At 36.9% G+C, this 25,360-nt stretch overlaps 1 protein-coding gene and 1 long non-coding RNA gene across 7 annotated transcripts in view; one reads left to right on the top strand and one right to left on the bottom strand.

Moving 5' to 3' along the window:
• LOC136028402 (uncharacterized) overlaps nucleotides 1-25,360 on the top strand; it is a 61,363-nt gene that overhangs the window by 20,161 nt on the left and 15,842 nt on the right. For 2 of the 5 annotated variants that reach the window (XM_065706224.1, XM_065706223.1), the window contains exon 2: nucleotides 14,567-14,753. In XM_065706224.1, coding sequence (XP_065562296.1) covers nucleotides 14,567-14,753 — 187 coding nt within the window. Of the gene's footprint in view, nucleotides 1-7,067; nucleotides 7,210-14,566; nucleotides 14,754-25,360 lie in introns of those variants that run through there. The other 3 variants (XR_010617826.1, XM_065706225.1, XM_065706226.1) reach the window with 3 other exon arrangements.
• Nucleotides 1-25,360, bottom strand: part of LOC136028404 (uncharacterized) — a 48,751-nt gene that overhangs the window by 12,565 nt on the left and 10,826 nt on the right. Inside the window, exon 3 of one of the 2 annotated variants that reach the window (XR_010617828.1) lies at nucleotides 15,808-15,952. The exons of the other annotated variant lie outside the window; for it this stretch is intronic. This is a non-coding gene — a long non-coding RNA (uncharacterized LOC136028404). The remainder of the gene's footprint in view (nucleotides 1-15,807; nucleotides 15,953-25,360) is intronic. 2 annotated transcript variants of the gene reach the window in all.

The raw sequence follows: 25,360 nt of genomic DNA, 5'->3' as shown, positions 1-25,360 counted from the left end.
TCATGCTGAAATTTTTTAGTAGTTAAGCTTCTCATTTTTCAATTGTTTTGGAAGTTGTTCTTACAGAATCGGGACTAAATATGAACTTAAGCATAAAGAAAAAGGGGGCTATCCCCTTCAAATATATAATATTTTTTGTTCATTTTAATGTTGCTCCTTTGGCGTACTTTCATTACGGAAAAAATCTTATTTTATTTCAAACAGTTTTTTAAAAATGCCAGGCAATCCAGCTCCATCTCCACAGAAAAATTATTCCTCATCCCGGAAAAATCGTCTAGACAATTCAATACCGTTAAAAATTTATCCCGGACAAATACCATAAAGGTCTCCACGCGTATGATTCGGTTTACAAAGATAAACTTACAATAAATAAAAAGAACTTTGTTTAGGAATCCTGGCAAATCCGTTTTTTTCTTCGATTGGTTGAAAATATATACAGGTTTTATTTTCTTGACTGGTGTTTCAAAAGCCTTTTCGGTCCGGCGGTTCTACCTAGCTTCAAACACTTAGGCCTGCTTAAATCCTAGAGTGGAAATCAGCTTTTTCAATTTCTTCTGCACCAAAAAGGCAGTATTTTGGGATGGGAAAGCCAAAAGAATTTTTCGAATGATCTAACATGTATTTGCAACAAACCTTGTTTGTACTATACTGTGCAGGAAAAAATAAAGTTTCAATTATAAAAAAAAAAAAAAAAAATGTCATTGAAAATTGCCACGAAGAGGCTCAATATCAGCTAAACCAAGCACACTACCTACGACCTAGAGAGCCACAAAACCAGAAATAAGCGTAGCTGCTTCTTCAGCAGTTGTAGAAGCCTTAACATTTGACAGAAGCTTTGTCATTTCACAGTCAAGGACAAGAGAAGAGGAACTGAGAATGAGTCTCTTCATTCCCACTTAGGTCTGAAGACTACACGCAATCAATATTGTCGCCAAACAGTTTGTTTATCTGTTTTCAAATCTTTGAGGGCACTGAACAAGCGTTCTGCTGTAGCGTTAAAAAATGGCAGTGTACACGTGTAATTATTATTATTCTTAATTTATTACCTTTCAAAAACGGAAAAGACGGAGTATATAAAAGAAAAAGAAAGAAAAGCACAAAAATTTAAATACACTTCCACTACACATATTATAAAATAGCACTAGTCCAGGGTGGTTGGCTCTTAAAACATTGGTACTGAATTTTGAGATTCTTCTCTCTATGGCCATGGAAGGGTTGGTGACCTTATATTTCCTGGAGATGTCGCCATTGCTGTGCCACGCAAGGGAGACGCAGGAGAAACTTAGCATATCTGTAAAATGCGCTGCAAATGGCTTTCTTTTCGGTAGCTGTGAATATTTTCCAGAAGGGAACCAGAGCAAGCAGATGGGGGGTAGTAAAAGCATTGCATAGCCGGGCACGGTTGAAACGATACTTATTGGCAACAAGTAATCCGTAAGACGCTCGTAGACGGGAACAGAGGTGGTTTGTCAGTGCTGAGCGTGTTTCCTTCAATGTAGAAGAAATAGGAAGGCCAAGATACGTAAGGGACTCACAAGGCTTAATCAGAGTTTTGCCAATTTTAACGGAGAGGTTAATAGAAAACTCATTTTTTGAACCATTGAAGAAAAGAAGTTCTGTTTTACATTCGTTGAATTCAAGTCCGATCTGCTTGTATGCCGCTGCAAGTGAGTCGTAATTTTGTTGAAATAAAGATATCGAACGAGAAACATGAAGAATGTCATCAGCAAAGTTCAGCAGCGAAAGATTAATCCCACGGAAAAGGCACGACGACTTTATTACTTGCTGTGCTTCGATAATAGCGTTATTAAACAGTGATGGAGAAGTTTTGCCACCTTGACGTACGCCTCTCTTGACACTCAGCGTTTTCTTAGAAGGAAAAATGCCGGACGGAGAGGGGATCAGGATGACAGCCGAGAGCTTGTTGTACATACTGTAAACAGGGGAAAGGATGCAAGAGGAAACACCTCGCTGAAGGGCTTTGAGCAGGATATGGCCATGGATGCCAGAATAGAAGGCTCTACTAACATCAAGTCCTCCAAAGACGAGAAGATCACCATTTTTATCTGCATACATAAGAAGATTTGCAAGAACGCTGTGAACGTGTTCCCCTCCTGAGTGTTTTTTGAACCCAAACTGGTCGTCCGGAGTAGTGCTTCGAAGTGCAATTTCATCAAAAATAAGGATATTCAAATAACTTACAAAAAACAGTTGAAACAGTGATCGGACAATATGAAGCGCACTGGTCAGCTGGTTTACCTTTTTTGACAATAGGATGAACCAATCCACCACCAAAGCAGTCTGGAACGATGCCGGTAACGAAAATCATTCGAAATAGCAGAGAAAGGTGCTCTAGGAGAAGATTGCTGGCAAAGCTTAAATGAGTACCAGATATACCATCGATGCCCTTAGATTTCTTTTTTTTTTTTTTAACTTATCAATTTGGGAACGCATCAAGGACGGAGTAACCAGGACACCAATATTCTTAACTGTAAACTGAAGCTCCTTATCGAGGGCCTGGCAAAAGGTGTTATCTAGGTAGGAATTAGGGGCTGAAAATTGGTCTCTGAAGCAGTCGCACCAGTCTTTTTCTGGCATGCAGGGCGGGCCATTGGAAGATTTGTTCTTAGCTCGAAGATGCCATAAAGCAGGAGGCGAATTATCGACAATCTCGCTGGTACGGACAATTTCGTTATCCTTATGCTGTGTGATGGCTTGTGATGGCTTTTGAAAATTTACGTTTCGTGTAAATACGAACAGCGTGGACTACTCCGGAGCGCGGCTTCCCACAATCTGCCCATAATTGTAGCCAGAATTTTGCTGAATCACATGCGGCCAGGAGATTAGGATTATTCCGCCAGTTACGCACTTCCGTGCCGTGGCGAATTTTGCGGACCGAAACTGTAGTTTTCTCAGCTGTATGGATAGCATGCGTTATCTCAGAACAGTAGATGTTTAGTAGGATTTTTTTTTCTGAGTCTGCTGTCATGTTGGGACAACAGAGAAGTGCGAAAGGAATTCGGATCTTCGACAGTATGTAGTCACATGAACTCTGGTACGAATCAATGTTAGCAGCTTCCCAGTTGAGGCTGAACAACCATTTAGGTGGGGAATGTGTGGGTGAAATTTGCGGCAAGGGCTTTATTTGAAAAGAATTACAGATAGGCATGTGGTTGGATGTGGAGTAATCAAAAAGAACCGTAGTATTAGAGGTGGGTTTAATCATAGAAGAGCAATAGAGATAGTCCAACTGAGACACGGAGCCAGATTGATGGATGTACGTAAAATCACGATCATTTCCAACATAGGTGAGACTTGGACAAGCAAGGAGCAAGATCAGAGATCTGTTGTTTTCAGCGTCAGACAGTTCACAGTTCAAGTCACCAAACAGGAGACAACTTAGGCCTTCATCTTCATATTTTGATACTAGCTTGGCAATAGATGTACATGTGAGAGAGAACTTCCTCTCAGACATATCATTACAGTAATTAGTAAGAAAATAAACGACGATTCTGACCACATTCGAAACTTCAACCACAAGGAAACTGTCAGACTTAGCAACTAGATTACCAAGTAGCTCTTTCCGTATCATCAGGGCGAAGCCACCTGAAGGCCTACCGCAAGTGGACTTAGCATGGTGGAAAAACAGATTATGAGAAGACGTGAACTCCAACAGTTGACGACTATCGCTTGACAAGAAGTGTTCCTGAAGACCCACCACGTCAAACCGCAAGCAAAGTTCAGAAAGTAGGTGATGTTTCGGTAGAACTTTCCCATTGATGTTCCACGATCCAATTTTTAAGGTTTCTTCAGGCATTGGAATTCTTTAGAAGAGACTGAGCGACAGGACATTTAAAAGTGTAACATGGGTGGTCGGAGGAATTGCAAAGAGCACACTTAAGTGCCTTGGCACAAGGATTATCTTTGGTTGTGGAGTGGCCAGCCTCACCACACCCGGAACATTTTTGGGTACCTGGCCACGCAGACGTAAAATGACCATATGACTGGCATGAAAAGCATTGGGGTGGCAAGCGTTGAAATATACTAATGAGGAGTCTTTCGTACCCTATGATGGGTGGAAAGCGAATAAAAGACTCAAGGTCGTCTTTAGACTCAAAAAGAAACTTAAACGAACGGGTGTTTCGGATTTGAGTTACTTTCAAACAGTTGGCAATCAGATCACATAGGCTATTTTAATGCAGATCTTCAGGAATATAACGGATAATACCGAAAAGGGAGGGGCATTGGAGTTTAGGTTCGACTTCAGGGTTATTCCCGGTTATGCGTGACATAATAGATTCGGCACCACTTTTATCCTTTGTGACTTCTTTCCAGGCGTCTCTACTGGAACGAAGCTCGATTATATTCCCACTAGCTTCTCCACAAACATGCTCCAGATAAGCTTTACGGCAGTCAGGCTTTTTAAGGTCTAAGGGGGGCTTCTTGAGAAGAACTGCATAGGAAGGCTTGGCCAGGGGAGTGACTAATTGATTCATAGATGTAGCAAGTTTCTCAGCTGCACGGGCTTTTTTCTCACTTTCAATAAAGTCCTTCAAATTATTGGAGAAGTCTGTCACTTTTTGAGGAACAATAGCACCCAATTCACCAGGCGTAGTTGGGACCTCCGTAGGATCAAAAATTACGAATTTCGGCAATTTGATCCGGTTAGTCTCACATAACTGGATCAGTTTCAGCATATCTAACACATTATCGGCAATATTTTGGCGAGCAACGTTGCGACTCGAAGTATTTGAATAGTGCCAAACTGTATCCTTAGCTTTTATAATCGTATACTTGTCATATAATCCCACTGCCTTTTCGCAAATTTCATCAGTCTTATTTCCTTGGAACGCTCGCGATAAATAATTTAGCAAAGCATTATGTACAAGTCTTTCTATCCCATTATGCTAATTTAGAAGTCCAGACACATTCAATAGGAAAAAATAACTGGTTACTTTTTGCTCGCGACAAGAGCTCATTAGTAATGTAGTACTATAGTCAATAATCTAGTAATCAGTACTAAAATCAGTAATCTAAAACCTTTCTTAGGTTTTCAAACCTCGGCTTTCCACATGGGTATGTCTGCTTACAGATAAACTTCCAATACTTCTCCATGGATATCGTACATATGTCTAAACCCGCCAAAGAAACAGTGCTCTGTTCGCGCCATTCCCAGTCAATTAGAGCCTTGTTCCACGAAGGCAACCCACGACTTCTTAGAAAATTTGCTAAGGTAGGTGGGTTCAAGTTTAGAGCATTGACAGGATCAAGTAGACTTGTGAACTCATAAACGTCACATTCAAACGCAAAGCGTCTCTGTATCTGGATAATGGCCTCCTTGTAAAAGTCTCTTGCTGTTATGTAGACCTTCCTCACCTCCAACTGTGAGATATCTGGACTAGACGAGACCAAGGATGCCAACTACTCTTCTGCAGTATACCCGAGATAGACCTTCTGAACGTCAACATAATGGCTCTCGTCTGTTACGTCAAGAGCCAAAAGATCAGTACAGTTTCTGACGTAGGTTCCATCCATATAGTTTATAGCCAAGGTTGCAATAAGCTTAAGCATTTCCGTCTTCAGCTTATAGAAAATTGGTGACTTCGATTGAAATAATACATTAAAGCCGTTCAAAGGGCCTAGAGCGCAATCAACAAACATCATTAGAACCTTCATAAAAGGATTTTTCAGAGCACTAAGGCCAAGTTGATTGCCATGGGTGGGGTCATCAAAATTGGCACTAGTGAAATAGAGGGACAATGCGCTCCACTGTTCAAGAATTCTTCGCACACATGCATGGAGGGACAGCCACCGGGTTTGTCCAGGGGCTAGAATTTTGTGATCTGGTGTAGCCGAGAAATCTTGAAATTCTTTAAGTGCTGCAACTCGCTTAGCGCTCATAGAGAAATGACTATAAACGTGGCGACATAAGTCTTCCAGAGTTTTGGTAAGCTTCTTGCAGGCATACGAAGCGCAAAGATGAATGGAGTGGTAACTACACTTGACAAATACCACCCACGGATAATTGTCACTGATCAGCTTTGCTACCGAATTATGACATCCCATCATTGAGTTTGTTGTGTCGGCACAGAAACCAGTCCAATTTCACAGAGCCACTTGGTTTTCTATTGTTTTCAATGGGCACTGATCTGATTGGTGTTTCTCTGAGCACCTCAAACAGACTGACTGACTCTTTAGCTCTGCATTCTTTTTGAGTGTGTTCATATTCCTGGGACTTATAACACTGAAGGACTCTGCAATAGTACTGATATACAATATACCTCCCTCTTTCTTCCAAAGCACCAAACATTTGGTGCTTGCGTATATATTGTTGCACTTTGTCCTTTAGGGAGGATTCCAAATAGAGGTTGAGAGTAGGGGGGATGGAAATTTTGGGTGGGACCAGGTAGACCCTGGTTAGGTAACTGAAGCATTCAGCTGCAATCACAATTGTCTAAAGTGTAAGTATGGTAAAATAATCAAGGAAATACGAAGAATCACCAATACTCACGAGATAATTATAACTTGAAGCAGAAGATATTATATCCAACCGGTTAATTTTGAACTTTCCAATGCTTAGAAGATTTGAATTTCCAAACTTTAAGCTCAATTCCGTTTTAAATTTTTTATATCATACGTTCGCCAGCGTACCATAGTATAAAGGTGCAAAACAATATTAAAATTGTGGAACAAACAGTGAGCCTTCCACTAACTCTATTTCGGGTAGATCATGGGAAAAGAAAGATTTTCGGGGAGTTTTCGGGGATTCGGGGAACGACATTTTTTTTCGGGGATTTTTCTCGATTTTCGGGGAAATCCCCGAAAATTCGGGGACAATGGAAGCACTGCCTGAAAAGCAAAATAACTTTGTTCTGCCTTGCTAAATAGTGTACATCACGAAAAAAAAAACGCAAATAGCGCTGCAACGCAGCCTATAAAGCTGAAACGCACTGATCACATTACGACCGTTCCTTATAATTTGTGCAATGACGAAATATTCTTTTAGTTCCAATTTCCTAATTCGGAAACCTTTTCTTTTTCGCGTAGTTTGGATATAACTTACATACCCGAGTAGTGACTTTTATCCGTGTTTTCATTATTCGGGTAGGAAGTTGATTGTTTAGTTTCAGTGATAAAATTATCTTGTTCATGATAGGAATACAAAAATTTTGAGCAAGGCAAGATTCTCAGAAAACAGTTTTTTTTGAGGCGATAAAGTGTTTTGCAATGAAAGAATGTTACTTTTTGGATATGTATTTTTCAAAGTTTTAATTTCGAGTATATCATAGAATTGCATCTTAGTCTTTATCTATAAATTTTATCTAATTGAATTCTTGTTATCTAAAAAAATTCTTCAACTACTTTCAAAAAGTCCACTTTTAACACTATATCTGCTATCTGTTATCCTATCCTTCCCTTATTTATAGCGCTTGAAAGATAGCATAAATGAAATGTTAATATTGATTTAAATTTGGGTATTAAAATGTAAATTTAAAACATTGGTTCAAAAAAATTGGTTCACTACTTTCGAGAATAAATCTTAGGGACCAGTAATCTGTCCTCATTAAGGGGGATGGGGACCAACTGTCATCGTGGAAAAGATTATATTATATTCGGAAAAAGTGTTGAACGGTCATTGAACGGTAATATTCTTTATTTTTATTTTAATAGTGGCTTCATGGAAAAAATTCCTTGTCTCAACCCCCAGGATTTGTAAAATGACGTCCCCGATCCTGGGCCTTCGTGCGCAATAATTCCTCTCGTGAAATACACACTAATGATTAGCATGACTCGAATTTCCTGTTCTAATATTTTTTTTTTTTTTTTCAAATTCTATCTTCCCTAACCTACTAATTGCCTCTCCCTGATAGCGCTGCTTTTTGGGTGGGAGAATATTGTAAGGAAAGACTTCAGGGAAACTGGGAAAACTTGGAAGGGTGTAAAGAGAGAGGCTTTGAATAGATTGGAATGGCGGAGGAGAGTTGTTAGTTGTTTTGTCTTAGGAGGCTTGGTGGTGGAGTGAGTTGTTCGTAGTTGCAGTAATAGTAGATAAATTTAGAAATACAATCGTCATTTGAGGGATGATTGCATATCATTGGGGTATTCAATTAGAAACTGAATTGCATTATTCTTTGGTTATTACAATGTTTCTTTTTTTAGAAAAAATGTGCCATTATCCATAAACATTTCATTGATATTTTTTTTACAAAACCTTGGGATGAAACATAGGCACATCCTACTTTTAAAAAATCAAAATTTAAATTACTTTGACTAGGGAAGGTAGAGCGCTCTGGTTTTGTGTGGTGTACGTGGGTTTTTATTCTTTATTTTAATTTATGTATGCCTTCGACTTTTTTTAGTGCCTCTTGACAAGGATGAACAGTTACCCTTTACTACTACTGCCGACTCATCAGTAATTGGTAACAATTTTCTTAAAATCATCTTTCATCTATACCATACATGATCAATCTTCAGGTTTTTTGTTCTATTAGTTAAATGATTAAACCTTCTTTGATTGTCATATTCAATATTGATTATATGTACCATTTACCATTTAAATACAGGCATAATGATACCGTATATTATATCTGTTATTATATCTGTTAACACTTATTCAACAAACGAATAACTATGTATTGTGCTAATTAGATAAAGAGAAACAAGTTTTTTCTAACTGAAAGTAAGGAGCAATGTTAAAATTTAAAGCGAAAAGAAATAATTACATGTAGAAATTATTAGGTGCTGAGGGGGGGGGGGTGTGTTGTGCCCTCCTCAACACCTTGCTCTTCAAACTAAAGTTTTTCGGCACTTTTAAAAAAGTTACTTATTGTTCTAATTAAACGACTATTGTGTTTCACGAGTCATTTTTAAAGAATTGGGACAAAATTTACCCTTTAGCGTAAAGAGTGAGGTGTTGAGGGGGGGCTACCCCCTCGTGTACGTAATAATTTCGGTTCGTTTTAAGTTTTAAAGTTGCTCCTTATTTTTAGTTAAAATTTTTTTAAAATTTAATTTCTGATCGGTCTTTAAATAACACCAGGAAATCTGGCTCCACCTCCACGGAAAAATCCCCTTCCCAATGGGAAATATCCTCTGGACAATTCAATCCTAGTAAAAATTCATCTCGGACAATTATTTTTAACACCTCCATGAATAAATTTTAGTCGGTAAAGAGAAAGCAAGACATGTAAAGAAGTTTCGTATAGGAATTCTGGCAAGTTCCCCCAGCATAAGGTTTTCCATGAAGAGTTGACCCCCCTGGAAGCTTCCCTCTCCATGGAAAATTTTCTCCGTTCAAATTACCCCCAGCAGAAAAACTGGTCAACCCATCCTCACCCAAAAATGTATGCATGGTTCCCAATAACAAATACTATACGTAAACAATGGTCAAATTATATAATTTAAGAACCTTTCCCCTAGGGGCTGAAGGGGATAATGTTACCTCTAAAGACATAATTATTGGGCCTTTAAACAATGCTGAACAAAATAGCTTTTTCGGAATTTTGATCAGACAGTTTTTTGGAAAAAGTGGCGTAGAAAGGGGCCTAGTTGCCCTCCAAATTTTTGGTCACTTAGAAATGGCACCAGGACTTAAAAATAGCACTATTTTCCGTTAGAATGAACCTCTCCCGATGATATAGGCCCACTGAATTGATACGATCACCCCTGGGAAAAAAAACACATTAAGTGATCTTTCTTCTGGCAAAAAATATAAAATTCACCATCTTGGAGATTGGAGCTTGAAATTTATACAGTACGGTTCTCTGACCCGCTGAAACTGATGGTGTGATTTTTATTAAGACTTATGACTTTTAGTGGGCATTTCTCCCGGTACTTATCAGCTATATAATAAACACTCGAAAAGTGAACTTTTGATAAAGCTAATGAAATAAAACATTGACACGTATTGACATGCAATTGACGGATTGGCACGCAAATTGACAGTTTTGAAACATGGCATAGTGGTACACTTCCAATAATGTAACTTATAATAAGAGTAGAAAGTCATGTGTGTCCATTGACACATTTTTTTTGGGCAACAACCCCGTATCCTGGAGAAATATAGTTGACTGTTCTTCGGTCCCTGACAAATCCCAAATCTTAGCTTGAACGTTTATGGTGAGACACTATATTCTATCACTAGTCAAAGCAAACTAGCCGGTTATTATCCCATCTAATCTTTGCCATCCAAATGGTCGACAGTATAAAGAAGTTACTTGACCAGTTTCTTGTGTCGAAATTTTATAGTGTTTATTATATAACCGATAAGTCCATTTCCCCCTTTTTTCGACATCGGATATATTTTCTCAGGGTCGTAACCTTTGATCGGTATGACTAAACTGAATGAAACTTATAGATTCAAAATAGTAGTAAGAGTAGTAATAATAGTAATATTAGTAATAATAGTCCATAGTAGTAATTAAATAAAAAAAACAAGTTTTTTTTTAACTGAAAGTGAGAAGCGACATTAAAACTTAAACGAGCAGAAATTACTTCGTATATGAAAGGGGCTGCTTCCTCATCAACGCCCCGCTCTTTACGCTAAAGTTTGACTCTTTCTCTCAACTCTACTTTTTAAAACAGTAAAAAACTTTAGCGTAAAGAGTGGGGCGTTGATGAAGAAGCAGCCCCTTTCATATACGAAGTATTTTCATTAAAGTGTTCATTTTAAGTTTTAATGTCGCTTTTTACTTTCAGTAAAAAAAAAATTTGTTTTTTTCTAATGTAATTTCTGAACGTTTTTGAATCAATGCATGTTTTGATTTTGACTCTCCGCAGATGAATAATTAAAACGAAATTTGGATATTTTTTTTGGCTAAATGCCAAAAAAAATTTTGGCTTTCTCATAGTGGCTTTCTCATAGTTTTTGACTTTTTTTGGCTTTCTCATAGTTTTGACCAAATAATTTGGAGAAAAAAAGGAGCGGGAGAGGAAGCCTAGTTGCCCTCCGATTTTTTGCACTTAAAAAGGCAACTAGAACTTACGAATGTTTTGATAGTAAAAGATATACGTAACTTATAAATTAGCTTACGTAACGAACTTTTGTATTCTCATGTTTTTATTACGTATATGAAGGGGTTCACCCGCTCGTCAGTGCCTCGTTCTTTACACTAAAGCTTAAATTTTGTCCTATTCATTAAGAATGACCCCTGAATCTTAAAGGCCGTAGAACAAATAGTTGAAATTACTAAAAATACTTTAGCGTTAAGAGCGAGTTATTAGGAGGACGCGAGCCCCTCATATGCGTAATAATTTCTGTTCGTTTTAAGTTTTAATGCTGATCGTTAATGCCAGTTGAAAAAACTTTTTCATGTTTATTTTTTCATTTTTTTTTAAATAATGCTAGAAACTCCTGCGCCCCCTTCATGGAAATTTTCTTCCCCCATGAAAAATTCCTCGATGGAATGTTTCCCCAACATATCCACCTCTTCTCAACCCCTTCCCCCAACCAAAACATCCCCCTGAATACGCCTGTACACTTCCTAATAACCATTACTATATGTAAGCACTGGTCAAAGTTTGTAACTTGTAGTCCCTCCCACGGGGACTGTGTGGGAGTAAGTCGTCCCCAAAGACATAGTTATAAGGGTTTTCGATTACGCTGAATAAAATAGCTATCTCAGAATTTTGATCCGTTGACTTTGGAAAAATAATTAGCATGGGAGGGGGACTAGGTGCCCTCTATTTTTTTGGTCACTTAAAAAGGGCACTAGAACCTTTCATTTCCGTTAGAATGAGCCCTCTTGCTACATTCTAGGACCACTTGGTCAATACGATGACCCCTAGGAAAAACAAGAGCTAAGAGCTCATATGGCAATTGTGACGAGGCGAGAAGAGCTAAGAGCCAAGAGATCATATGGTATGAGCTCTAACAAAATTCTATGAATCAATAGATTGAGTTAAAAAGGAAAAATAAGAGGCTTAATGCCGGTCAGGATTTAAAATAAGAGCTCTGAGTCACGATGTCCTTTTAAATATCAAAATTCATTAAGATCCGATCACCCACTCGTAAGTTATAAATACCTATTTTTTTTCTAATTTTTCCTCTCCCTTTAGCCCTTCAGATGGTCGAATCTGGGAAAACGACTTTATCAAGTCAAATTGTGCAGCTCCCTGACACGCCTACCAATTTTAATCGTCCTAGCACGTCCAGAAGCACCAAACTCGCCAAATCACTGAACCCCTCCCCCCAACACCCCCAAAGAGAGCGAATCCAGTACGATTATGTCAATCACGTATCAAGGACATTTGTTTATTCTAGCCACCAAGCTTCATACCGATTCCTCCACTCCAGGTGTTTTTCCAAGATTTCCCCCTCCAACTCCCCGAATGTTAAAAGATCTGGTTGGGATTTGAAATAAGAGCTCTGAGACATGAGTTCCTTCCAAAATTCAAATTTCATTTAGATCCGATCATCTAGTCGTAAGATAAAAACACCCCAATTTTCACGTTTTCCAAGAATTCCAGTTTCCCCTTCCAACTCCCCCCAATGTCACAGGATCTGGTATGAATTTAAAATTAGAACTTTAAAGCACAAGATCCTTCTAAATATCAAATTTCATTAATATCTGGTCACCTTTTTGTAAGTTACAAATACCTCAATTTTCAAAATTACCCCCCCCCCCAATTCCACCAAAGAGAGCAGATCCGGTCTGGTTATTTCAGTCACGTATTTTAGACAGGTTTCTATTCTTCCCATCCAGTTTTATCCTGATCTCACCGCTTTAAGTATTTTCTAAGATTTCCGGTCCCCCCAACTGCCCCCCCCCCCCCCAATTACGCTTGATCCGGTTGAGATTTAAAATAAGAGATCTAAGATAGGAGGTCCTTCTAAATATGAAGTTTCATGAAGATCCGATCACTCCTTCGTAACTTAAAAATACGTCATTTTTTCTTATTTTTCAGAATTAGCCCCCCCCCCCAATAGAGCGAATCCGTTCCAATTATGTAAATCACGCATGTAAGACTTCTGCTCTAATTTTTCCCACCAAGTTTCATCCCGATCCCTCCAATCTAAGCGTTTTCCATGATTTTAGGTTCCCCACCCCAAACTTCCCCCAATGTCACGAGATCCGGTCAGGATTTAAAATAAGAGCTTTGAGACACGATATCCTTCTAAATATAAAATTTCACTGAGATCCAATCACCTGTTCGTAAGTTAAAAATACCTCATTTTTTCTAATTTTTCAGAATTAACCCCTCCCCCAACTACCCCAAAGAGAGCGGATCTGTTCCGGTTATGCCAATCATGTATCTAGGACTTGTGCTCATTTTTCCCACCAAGTTTCATCCCGATCCCTCCACTCTAAGTGTTTTCCAAGTTTTAGGTTTCCCCCTCCCAACTTCCCCCCCCCAATGTTACCAGATCCGGTCGGATTTAAAATAAGAGCTCTGAGACACGATATCCTTCTAAATATCAAATTTCATTAAGATCTGATCAACAGTTCGTAAGTTAAAAATACTTCAATTTTTCTATTTTTTCCGAATTAACCGGCCCCCACTCCCCCCAGATGGTCAAATTGGGAAAACGACTGTTTCTAATTTAAGTTGGTCCCGTCTCTGATACGCCTGCCACATTTCATCGTCCTAGCTTACCTGGAAGTGCCTAAAGTAGCAAAACCGGGACCGACAGACCGACAGACAGACCGACAGAATTGGCGATTGCTATATGTCACTTGGTTAATACCAAGTGCCATAAAAAAACAAACAAATAAACACGCACCCTTGATGTGTCTTCTGGCAAAAGATACGAAATTCCACATTTTTGTAGATAGGAGCTTGAAAATTCTACAACAGGGTTCTTTGATACGCTGAATCTGATGGTGTGATTTTCATTAACATTCTATGACTTTTAGGGGGTGTTTCCCCCTATGGAAAATTTTCTCAGTCTCTTAATTTTTGATGGGTAAGACTAAACTTGATGAAACTTATATATTTGAAATCAGCATTAAAATGCGATTCTTTTGATGTAGCTATTGGTATTAAAATTCCATTTTTTAGAGTTTTGGTTACTAAACTCTAAAACTGTTTGATTGCAATTTATTAGCCAAAAAAAAAAAAAAAAAAAAAAAAAAAAAAAAAAAAAAAAAAAAAAAAAAAAAAAAAAAAAAAAAAAAAAAAAAAAAAAAACAGAGACAAAATCCATCGGTAGCACACCAAAAGCGTCGCTTGCGAGGATGTGCAACTAACAAAAAAGAACAAAAAACACAAGAGAGAGAGAAAAAAAGAACAAATCCATTTCTTTTGATATATCTATTGGTGTCAAAATTCCGTTTCTTAGAGTTTTGAGTTGCTACTATTGCGCCGGGTTGCTCCTTATTGATAGTTCGTTACCACGAACTGTTTGATACACTCTCATTCCCCATCATAAAAAAAGCTTATATAAGGAAGCAAATATCAAACACGATCATTATTAACAACAACACCTTAGCAGGAAAAACTTCAAGGGCACAGCACCTGGAGGGGATTGAAGATATAATATGAGGAGTGTTCCAATAAACAAATGAATTAAAGTAGCTAAGTGAGATAGCTAAATATCCCTATTCTGATCTTTATTTTGTTTTAGGGTAATTTTTCCGACACCATTCAAAATGGGTGATGCTGGTGTTACTCAAATACCCAAGGCAAATCAGCCGCATTTGACGACGGTTACTATAAAAAACGACCCAACGATACAGCCGGCAGGACCGGTAGTAGTTCTGAATGTAAACTACATTTCCTCGTGGCATGGGCTGCTTAAAGGGCTTCAACTAGTAAGTTTAGCATTGTATATTTAAGGTTCACTGAAAGATTATCACAGTAAAGGGGTTAAAAAACGGGACATTTTCTTCCAGTGTTTTAAACACATATATCAGTGAATGATAAGCTGTTTTTTTTACAGGATAGACGGTGTATTCTTGGCAAATTATTTCTAATTTATAAAAATAGACTTTAAATTAAGACATTTTCCATGGCCAAGCCTTAATTCGTATGTCAACGGAGATGCTAAGAACTCCATAAGCCTTTAGTTGAAAATATTCGAGCATAATGAGAAAACTCCAGTTTAAAAATCAGATTAAAAAAAAAAAATAATAAAACGTGTGTTTGATTTTCTCTGCAATAATTCTGCGTCGATTGACTCAATTCAAGTACTTAAATTTATTCGGACTCATTCACATAAAAAGTCGCACCATTTAAAATCCCATTCTCGAGACTCATTACACACGAAATTCCTGGTCTAGTCCAAATCTCTAGAAGTCAACAAAGACTGAAAATAAAAGTGGGACATCTTTAGTAGAGTCTTACTAAAGACTCTAGAAGTCTTTAGTAAGAAAAGTCTTACTAAAGACTTTTCCTTTTGACTCTTTTAAAACAAGTAAGAGTAAGATTAAGTGTAGTTTATTTAGTAAGGAAAAATACCTTAAAAAATTGCTGCTTGCATTGGTGTTGAACCCAAAACTCCCTGGCGAATAGAAGTAAATTCTCGTTTGCCTAGCAATATGCCAGTAGTCAGTGTATGTGTCTCATTCTATTTTATTTTCAGTCTTTGTTTGGCGGTTGTACCTCACCTGAATATTTTGAACATGGGTTTCTTAGGATTTACTTTTGAAATTGTCTAATTTAAACCTTAATTTAAAAAAGTAAAGAGCCGTATTGTAACTTGAGATATTCAGAAATAATGCCTTCTAGAGATTTGGACTAGACCAGGAATTTCAGTCAAAGAACAATTGAAACCCAAAATGGACAGGAATTTACATAAATTGTCACATAAAACATAAAGGTGCATAAAAATGTGGGGTAAAACATTAAAAGCGTTGGATTATTTACCCATAGCCATGCATTGCACTCCCGGCTGAAGGCATTGAATCAGGAGATTGGTACCTGCGCAACGCAGACAATAAGTCAGCATGCAAAAATGGTCTTTTTTTCGTTATGAAGGTAACAGGCATTTAGACACATGAAAAATTCAATCCTAAAAGAACAAAAATTGAAATAAATACTCAAATCCAACTTAAGACGAAAAGAAATTACTGCAAACAGGGCTTTTAGTCCCTGTCTCCCCCTCCCTAATTGTAAACCTTCTGAATTATTTTTTGCAAGTTCTTTAATTTTATACAACATGGACAAAAACAACAAATAAAATCATTATAATAATCAGGATGACTGGAAATAACTAATAAAAATGAAATGAATGGTTATTCAATGAATTCTTAGTCTATCTAAAATTTGTCTTGTTTCCAGTAAACCGTAAATTATACAATAAACTTTAGAAGGTTTATGGTTAAGAGTGAGTATTAAAGCCCTTCTCTTCCATGTCTGCAGTAAATTGTTTTAAGCATTATATTTGTTTTAAGAAAACTAGAGCATTCATTTTAGTTTCTAACTATGCTACAGAGGCATAGCTATTACACCTTTCGGATATTTAGGAAAAAAAAATATTATTTTAAGCTTTCGATGAGTTTAAGGGGGCACCCGAAAAAGGAGAGGGACAGCGATTAGTTTCTTTCTAACCACTCTTAAGTATTACTCTTGATATGCCCTGAAAGTTTTAGTTTAATAATCTTGCCTTTCAGAAATATTGCCAATGCATCATATTGACAACAAAATTAAACAGAGTCTATTTTGATTTTGTTCAACATCCCCCTTAACATTTCCTGAAAGTTTCACTTCAAAACCCTAGGTCTTCTGGAGACCCAGTGAAACGTACCCCTTTCCCAATAACAAACCCTATATTTAAAAAATAGGTAGCTTCCCTTGTTTACATCACTTGCCTCAGGGGCTGACGGGATTCACGTAATACCCAAAGGCATGGATATTTGACCAAATTGGATTTCTTTGGGGGGGAGGACAGCTAAAAGGGTGTGGGAGGGGATATAGTTGCTCTTCAATCATTTGTGGCTTCAGTGTTTTGAGTCGAAGTCGTAAGTAGCCAGAGTTATAAGTAGTCACAGTCTCAGCAGCCCCAGCCCTGGGCAGTCGTAGCTGCTGTTGCAATTAGTCACATCGCAGTTGCAATAGTTGTAGTAGTTCTAGTGGCTCTGATGGTTTCAACCTAGTACCCTTAACCGTTTCTAAGATATTGCAAACGCTCCTCTTTGTTAACCTGGATGCAAACAGCGTCTTTTATTTCGTTCTACATCCCCTCCCCGGTAATCTCTGAAGTTTGATCTTATTTTATCAAACTTAATTTTAACAGCTTTTTTTTGCTATTTAACTAAACAGCTTCATGTTAATTAGCCCATATAGTAGGTTTTTTTGGAGGTTCCATTTTGATTTTTCATTCAGGTGATTTTTAATCATAATGACTTGCTTTAGGAAATGTAGTATAATAACTACTATTTTAGTAAAGTCATCCACCGCAAACACTTATCACGGCATACCCAAATGTTTTAGCTCATTTTGTACTATTCATTCAGCCACTTTTTCATTAATCTTACTGATTTTTTTTAATTGTTATTCATAAATTTACATTAGACGCGTGTCGTATTCCTCATTAGTTGTACGCTTGTTTTTTAGCCACTGTCATTATTCAGAGATGTTTAGAAGAATTACCCAGGCTAAACCACTGCCAAGTGTTTAGTTGTTAAATTTTCTTCCTCTTTTCCAAAATAAATTTGTAGTTCTGCACTAATGCTTTCTCTATTATTTTGGGGGGTCTTCTCTTATTTCTCCGAAAGAAAATTGTTCTCCCCATAACCTTCCCGAAATGAAAGTTCGTGACTACGCGAACGCCAGGGAAAAGTAAAAAAAAATCACTGCTGCCAATATGTATTTCTGTTAAGATTTTGGAGAACCCAGTTTTTTCAGAAGGAATGCAGGAAAAATTCTGAAACATTATGGGATAGTAGAAGCACTCCTTTAAATCCTTCCTTATAACCTCTTTCCATCCCATTTTGGGACAACCTCTATGTCGTTTGCCTCCAGGTGGATAGCCAAATTAGAAGAATCATTGACAACATCTTTCATCTGAAAAATGTATTCTAGCCATTTCAACCTTTCTTTCATTACAAACCTAGAAATCAGCATAAAACCACATTCTTTGTACACCTTGATCTTTGACAAACGATGGGAACACCAGGCACATGGGGCTATCCATAGACTTTTCCACTGTTCATTATTAAACATATCTACCTCTGCTTCTGAAGCGCCCATCTCTTAAAGCAATCATTATCGTAGCTATAAACACTTCAGTTGCTCTTTGATTCTCATTGAAGTAACTCGCATAGCTGCTTTTCGCTTCGTGGATAAGTAGCGACAATTGTATTTATTATATTTGGTGGTGGTTTTTATTTGTTTTTAGATTAGTTTTTCTTTTAATTTTCTATCTTGTGCTGAAGACGCCTTGTTTTATACAGGCGAAATATCCGCGTTGTTTTAGGTTTTTTAATTCTACTGGCCGTCGTCTCGTTTGAAGTTTTCTTTTTGTAGAGTTTTATCTCTCTTGATTGTTTATTGTCATGTCTGGCCAGTTCGGCTTAAGAACTATTATCGTAGCTTCCTATGTTCTAGATTATGGCTCGCAGAATTATCTTTCTATTCTTCCAGATTCTTTTTTCAACCCTTAGAACCATCTTTAATCATGGTGTTCTACGTTTTACATCTTTGCTATGACTCTCTTAGCGACTTTCATGTTTTTCTAGGCAAATTAATCTTCTTAACATCAACCCCCCTAACTCTCAAATCCTCGAAAAATTCATTCGTTTTGTTAATATTTTCATTTAGCATAAATTATCATATCATCTGCATAATCAATGTCTTGGATAGTTTTACTTTCCCCTTTCCTTTCATGCCATCCCATAGCCGTTTTCGTGTTTCTTAGGACGAAACTTATCAAAATAGTCCATATAAGTGAATATAAGATAGAAACCGGCTTAACTCCTAATTCAACACAGAGAAGGGTTTTGTTGCCAAAAATTTGGTAAGAACTTAAAAATTTTGAAAAAAGGTGATTTTCTTGACGAGTGCCAAGTGATAATCATATATATATTCTCCTACATAGTACTAATTTATTTAATGTATTTATCTGGTAGAACCAATAAGGATCGGACCTTTGCTAAAGCTCATCTATCAACTGAATCAAACGCTTGCTCATCAAACAGTTCGTGGTAACGAACTGTAGTAAGGAGCGACCTGGCTCAATAGTAAACGAAACTCTAAAAAACGGAATTTTGATGCTAAAAGATACACCAAAAGAACTGGATTTTCATGCTGATTCTAAATATATAAGTTTCATCAAATTTAGTTTTTGTTATCAAAAGTTACGAGCCTGAGAAAATTTGCCTTATTTTGGAAAATAGGCGGAAATACCCCTTAAAAGTCATAGAATCTTAACGACCATCGCGTTTCGATGGTCGTAAATAACACCATCGCGTTCGGCGTATCAGAGAACCCTGTAGCAAAAATTTCAAGCTCCTATCTACAAAAATGTGGAATTTCGTATTTTTTGCCAAAAGACAAATCACGGGTGCGTATTTATTTGTTTTTTTTTCCCCAGGGGTCATCGTATCGACCATGTGGTCCTAGAATGTCGCAAGGGGACTCATTCTAACGGAAATGAAAAGCTCTAGTGCCCGTTTTAAGTGACCAAAAAAATTGGAGGGCACCTAGGCCCCCTCCCACGCTCATTTTTTTCCGAAAGTCAACGGATCAAAATTTTGAGATAACCATTTTGTTCTGCATAGTCGAAAACCATAAGAACTATGTTCTTAGGAATGACTTACTCCCCCATAATCCCTGGGGGAGGGGCTGCGAGTTACAAACTTTGACCAGTGTTTACATACAGTAATGGTTATTGGGAAGTGTACAGACGTTTTCAGAAAGATTTTTTTGGGTTTGGGGGTGGGGTTGAGGGGAGGGGGGTACGTGGGAGGATCTTTCTTTGGAGGAATATGTCATGGGGGAAGAAAAATTCAATTAAAAGGGCGCAGGATTTTCTGGCATTACTATAAAAAAAAAACAATGAAAAAATAAACATGAAAATGTTTTTTCAATTGAAAGTAAGGAGTAGCATTGAAACTTAAAACGAACAGAGATTATAACGCATATGAGGGGTTCTAAAATACTTTAGTATAAAGAGCGAGGTATTTAGGAGGAGATAAATACCTCGCTCTTTATGCTAAAGTATTATTAGTAATTTCAAGTATTTATTCTACGGCCTTTCTGATTCAGGGGTCATTCTTAAAGAATTGGGACAAAACTTGCGATTTAGTGTAAAGAGCGAGGTGTTAACGAGGGTACAAACCCCCTCGTATACATAATAAAAATATAAGAATATAAAATTTTGTTACGTGAGTTAAATCTTATTAGTAATAAAAACGTTCGTTAAAAATTAAAAGTTCTAGTTGCCTTTGTAAGTAATCGAAAAATTGGAGGGCAGCTAGGCCTCCTTCCCCACCCCTTATTTCTCAAAATCGTCTGATCAAAACTAAGAGAAAGCCATTTAGCCAAAAAAGAATTAATATACTAATTTCATTTTAATAATTTATGTGTGGAGAGCCAAAATCAAACATGCATTAATTCAAAAACGTTCAGAAATTAAATAAAAAAAAACTATTTTTTTTAACTGAAAGTAAGGAGCGACATTAAAACTTAAAAAGAACAGAAATTACTCCGTATATGAAATGGGTTGTCTCCTCTGCAATCCCTCGCTCCTTACGCTAAAGTTGACTCTTTGCCACAATTCTACTTTTTAAAACAATTAAAAGTTTTAGCGTAAAGAGCGAGGGATTGCGGAGGGGACAACCCATTTCATATACGGAGTAATTTCTGTTCGTTTTAAGTTTTAATGTCGCTCCTTACTTGAGTTAAAAAAACTAGTTTTTTTTATTTAATATAGTTAAAGAATGTACATACGTTTTTGTTAATGAAAGCAAGTTAAAACTGAGGACTAAAGTGGTTTGGTGTTTCAAGCACTTCTAAACTACTAATCTAAGAGTTAAAATCAGGTTTAAACATCCCCTGCTCTTTTTGCATCTACACTATTTTGCTCTTAAAACTCTATATACATCATCTGTTATTCTAATAAACATCATCAAGCAGAGTAATTTGCTTCTTATAAAAACAGGCTAATGTCTCTATAATTACTTTACTTACACTTATCACCAGCTTTTTTAAGGGTTTGATTGAAGATTTCCTAAATTCGATAGGAGCCTCCCCTTTTTCAAAAATCATATGATTAATCTTCAGTAATTTTCTCTAAGTTTAAGACCATCTTACTTAAAAACTCATTTAAAACGCTTTCAATACATGTGGCCGTATTACGTTCTAATCCTTTTAACACTTTCTCTAGCTCCTCTTCGTAAAATATGTATTGCATTCCTTCAAGAATGAAAAAGACACCCTTCCGTTCTATATAATTTCCAACGCCTTTATCACGCTTTAACACATTATAGAAATGTACTGTCAACCTCTCTTTAGCATTTTTCTCATAACTAATTGAGGCCCGGCTCCTGTTTTTAACTGGGTCAAGCCGAAGGGCCTACGTCCTTTAATTTCTTAATGTTTCAAAATAGTTGACAAATCAAAGTTTTACTATAATGTAGCTTTTCTGTATTCTGGAGCCCTAAAAGTCGTAAATTGAGGCTCACATTTTTTCCATAGGGCTTTGGGTATTCATATGCAGTCCGGTTTTGAAGTCTATTCAGTAGTATCCCCTCAAAAAATTTAAACGGAACCATAGCACTACTCATTTTTTCCTTAATGGTTTAAGATGGCGAAGAAGTTTGACGGCGATTCCTTAAAGACGCAGGTGTGATTAATTTTCTTATAGACGCAGGTGTATGTTACGTAATAGGGAATGCTTTCTAAGAGATGTAGGTGCTTTGTTACACAATAGAAAGTAATTCTTTCTTTGATTGTTTAAAAAGTCTGCGAGGGCCAGGAAAAACCTTCAGGATCCACAAGTGGGGAACCTACAAGATGACGGGTCCTAGCGTGCAATTCCACTGGGCATTATAAACCTTTTTACAACCTGGGGTTTTAGCAGTCAGTTCCAATGGGGACCCTGACAACCAATTCAAACGGGGGTCCTAGCATCCAATTCCGACGGGGGCCTAGTGTGCGATTCTACAGGAGCCCTTAGAATTCAATTCAACCCGGCCCCTAGCAACCTTTGAAATTTCATATTCTTTCAAATTTTTTTTCTATGGGAACCTTTAAATTCCAAATGTATTTGTCTCCTTTAGGATTCGAAAGAGATTTCCCCACAACGGAATGAAGCGGTAAACAGCTGAACCAAGAAAGCCTTTTTAATATTTTTATTCAGGGGATACTTTCTACGTGATAAACTATTACACGCAACGAGAATTTCCTGCTCACTTTCCAGAATATATAAATGGATCGCGTGTTTCATAAGTCTGCAAAAATTGACATGCAGGGGAGAAAATCGATTACTTGAAATTGGCCACATTTGATAAGTACCTGTATTTTACAGTGTTATTAATTTTCTAACGAGACAAAGACAGGTTAAGTTAGCTATTGAATCAGTAAGATGTTACATAGCACTACCTTTAGATATTTATTGCTTAAATTATTACGTATTGTAGATTCATCCTAGAATAAGGAATGTAAAAACACAAACTTTTTACTGTACCTCCACATTTTATTTAAAAAATAAGAATAAGAATCATGAAAAAGCACTTGAAACTCAACAAACATAACGTGAATTAAAGAAAGGCAGGGGGTGGCCTAGCAAACAATTTCAGGGGGAGGATTGTTATTAGAGGTAAATTTAAGCCATATTAGGAGATATTTTTGAAACGTTTTAACGAAAATAACTCTATATATAACTTTTGACGACTATACATTACTGGTTGATGACAAGTGCACATTTAAACAATATTCTTCTTCCTATTTCGCATAATGTCCCTAGAGGCAACTTTAACCCTCATTAAGAGATATTTTTGAGAGCTATTTAGGAAAACGCCCCGTTTCTTTAACTAAGCATTAGATTTCAGTCCCTCTCCGTCGAAAAAAATTCTTTTAACACCTCCTTAGGTTACTATGAAAATGGCTAGTTTCTTTGAGCCAAGACTATGCATTCTATGCATAAACAAGTTGCACATTTGACAAGTGCACAAGGTTGACAAGTGCACATTTGTATCATATTCTTCTACTTATTTTGCATAATCTCGTCAGAGATAAACTTAATCCACATTGAGAGATATTTTCGAGAACTTTTAATGAAAATACCCGTTTCTTTCACTGAATGCTAAATTTCAGTCCCCCTTCGTCGAAAAACTCTTAACACCTCTCGAGTTTTTAATGCAAAAGCCTCATTTATTTCAGCCAAGACTATGCATCCCTGGTTGACAAGAACGCATATGAGTAGTACTATTCGTTCTATTTCGCATAATGTTGTTAGAGATAAATTTAACCCAAATTAAGAGATTTTGAGGGCTTTTAATTAATATAACCTGTTTCTTTGACTGAGAATTAAATTCCTCAAAAAAATCTTTCAGTACTCCCCACGGTTTTTTTAAAAAAATGCCTCTTTTCTTTTAGCCAAGACTATGCATCCCTGGTTGGCAAGCGCACATGTGAATAAAAATCTTGTTCGTATCTCGCATAACGTCGTTAGAGGTAAATTTAGCCCACATTAAGAGTTATTTTTGATAGCTCTTAAGGAAAATGCCCCGTTTGTTTTACTGAGTGTTATATTTCAGTCCTCCAGTAGAATTTTTTTTTTTAAAATCTCTGGTGGTTTTAATGAAAATCCCTCGTTTCTTTGAGCCAATACTATGCATTCCTGGTTGACAAGCGTACATTTGAATAACATTTTTCTCGTATTTCATATAATCTTGTGAGGGGTAAATTTAACTCGCATGAAGAGATATTTTTGAGAGCTTTTAATGAAAATGTCCCTGCTTCAATGCCTTAATGTAAGATTTCAGTCACTGTCCGTCGACAAACGGTCTTTTAACGGCTCCCGACGTTTAATGAAAATTCCTCGTTTCTTTGAACCAAAAGTATGTATTCTTGGTTCACTAGCACACATTTGAATAATATTCTTCTTCGTGTCTCGTATAATGTCGTTATACGTTTGACCCAATAATTTGGGTTTATTTACTTGGGTTTGACCCAAATACAGAGATATTTTTAAGCTTTTATTGAAAATGCCCCGTTTCTATGACTGAGTGGAAGATTTTAAGCCCCCTAAAATGAAAATTCTTTCAACACCTCCCAAGGTTATACTGAAAATGCCCGGTTTCTTTAATTCAGTGTTAGATGTTAGTCCCCCTCTGTCGAAAAAAATTCGTATAACACCTCCCAAGGTTTTAATGAAAAGACATTGTCTCTTTGAGCCAAGATTATTCCTGGTTTGCAAATGCATATTTGAATAATATTCTGCTTCGTGTTTCGCATAATTTTTTTAGAGGTAAATTTCACCCGCATTGAGAGATATTTTTTAGAGGATTTAATGAATTTGACATTTTTCTTTGACTGAGTGTTAGATATGAGTCCCCTTCCGCCAAAAAAAATAATTCTTTTAACACCTGTTGAGGTTTTAATGGAAATGTCTTGTTTCTTTGAGTCAAGACTATGCATTTCTAGTTGGCATGCACAAATTTGAATAATATTCTTTTTTGTATTTCACATATTGTCGTTAGAGATAAATTTAGCCCGCTTTAAGCGATATTTTTGAGAGCTTTTTATAAAAATGCCTCGTTCCTTTGAGCATAGACTATGCATTCCTGGTTGAAAAGCGCACATTTGGGTAATTTTCTTCTTCGTACTTCATATAATCCTGTTAGAGATAAATTTAACCAATACTGAGAGAAAATGCCCCGTTTCTTTGACTGAGAGCTAGATTTCAGTCCCCCTCTAAATAAAACAGTTCTTTTAAAATCTCCTGAAGTTTTAAAGAAAACGCCTCGTTTCCTTCAGCCAAGAATTTGCCTTCCTGGTAGGCAATCGCATGTTAGTATAATATTCTTCTTTGTATTTCGCATCAGGTCGTTAGAGGTAAATTTAGCCCACATTGAGAGACATTTTTGAGAGCCTTTAATGAATTTGTCCCGTTTCTTTGACTGAGCGTTAGATTTCGTTCCCTTCCGTCGAAAAATAATTATTTTAGCACTCCGATATTTTGGATGAAAATTTATTGTTTCTTTGAGTAAAGACTGTGTATTCCTGGTGGACAAGCGCATATTTAAATAATTTTGTGCTTCCTATTTCTGAAACTATCTTTAGAGGTATATTTAACCCGAAATAAGAGACATTTTTTAAATCTGTTAGTGAAAATGCCCCTCTTCTTTACTGAGTGTTAGGTTTCAGTCCCCCTCCATCGAAAAAATTCTTTTTTGAATTCTGAAAAGCACCTCTCGAGGTCTGAATGGAAATGCATCGTTTCTTTTAGCCAAGACTGTGCATTCCTGGTTGA

This window comes from Artemia franciscana, chromosome 6 (genome assembly GCF_032884065.1).
Source record: "Artemia franciscana chromosome 6, ASM3288406v1, whole genome shotgun sequence".
Classification (NCBI taxonomy): domain Eukaryota; kingdom Metazoa; phylum Arthropoda; class Branchiopoda; order Anostraca; family Artemiidae; genus Artemia; species Artemia franciscana.
Note: the sequence above shows the minus strand (reverse complement) of the source record. Positions and strands in the feature narration are given on the sequence as shown.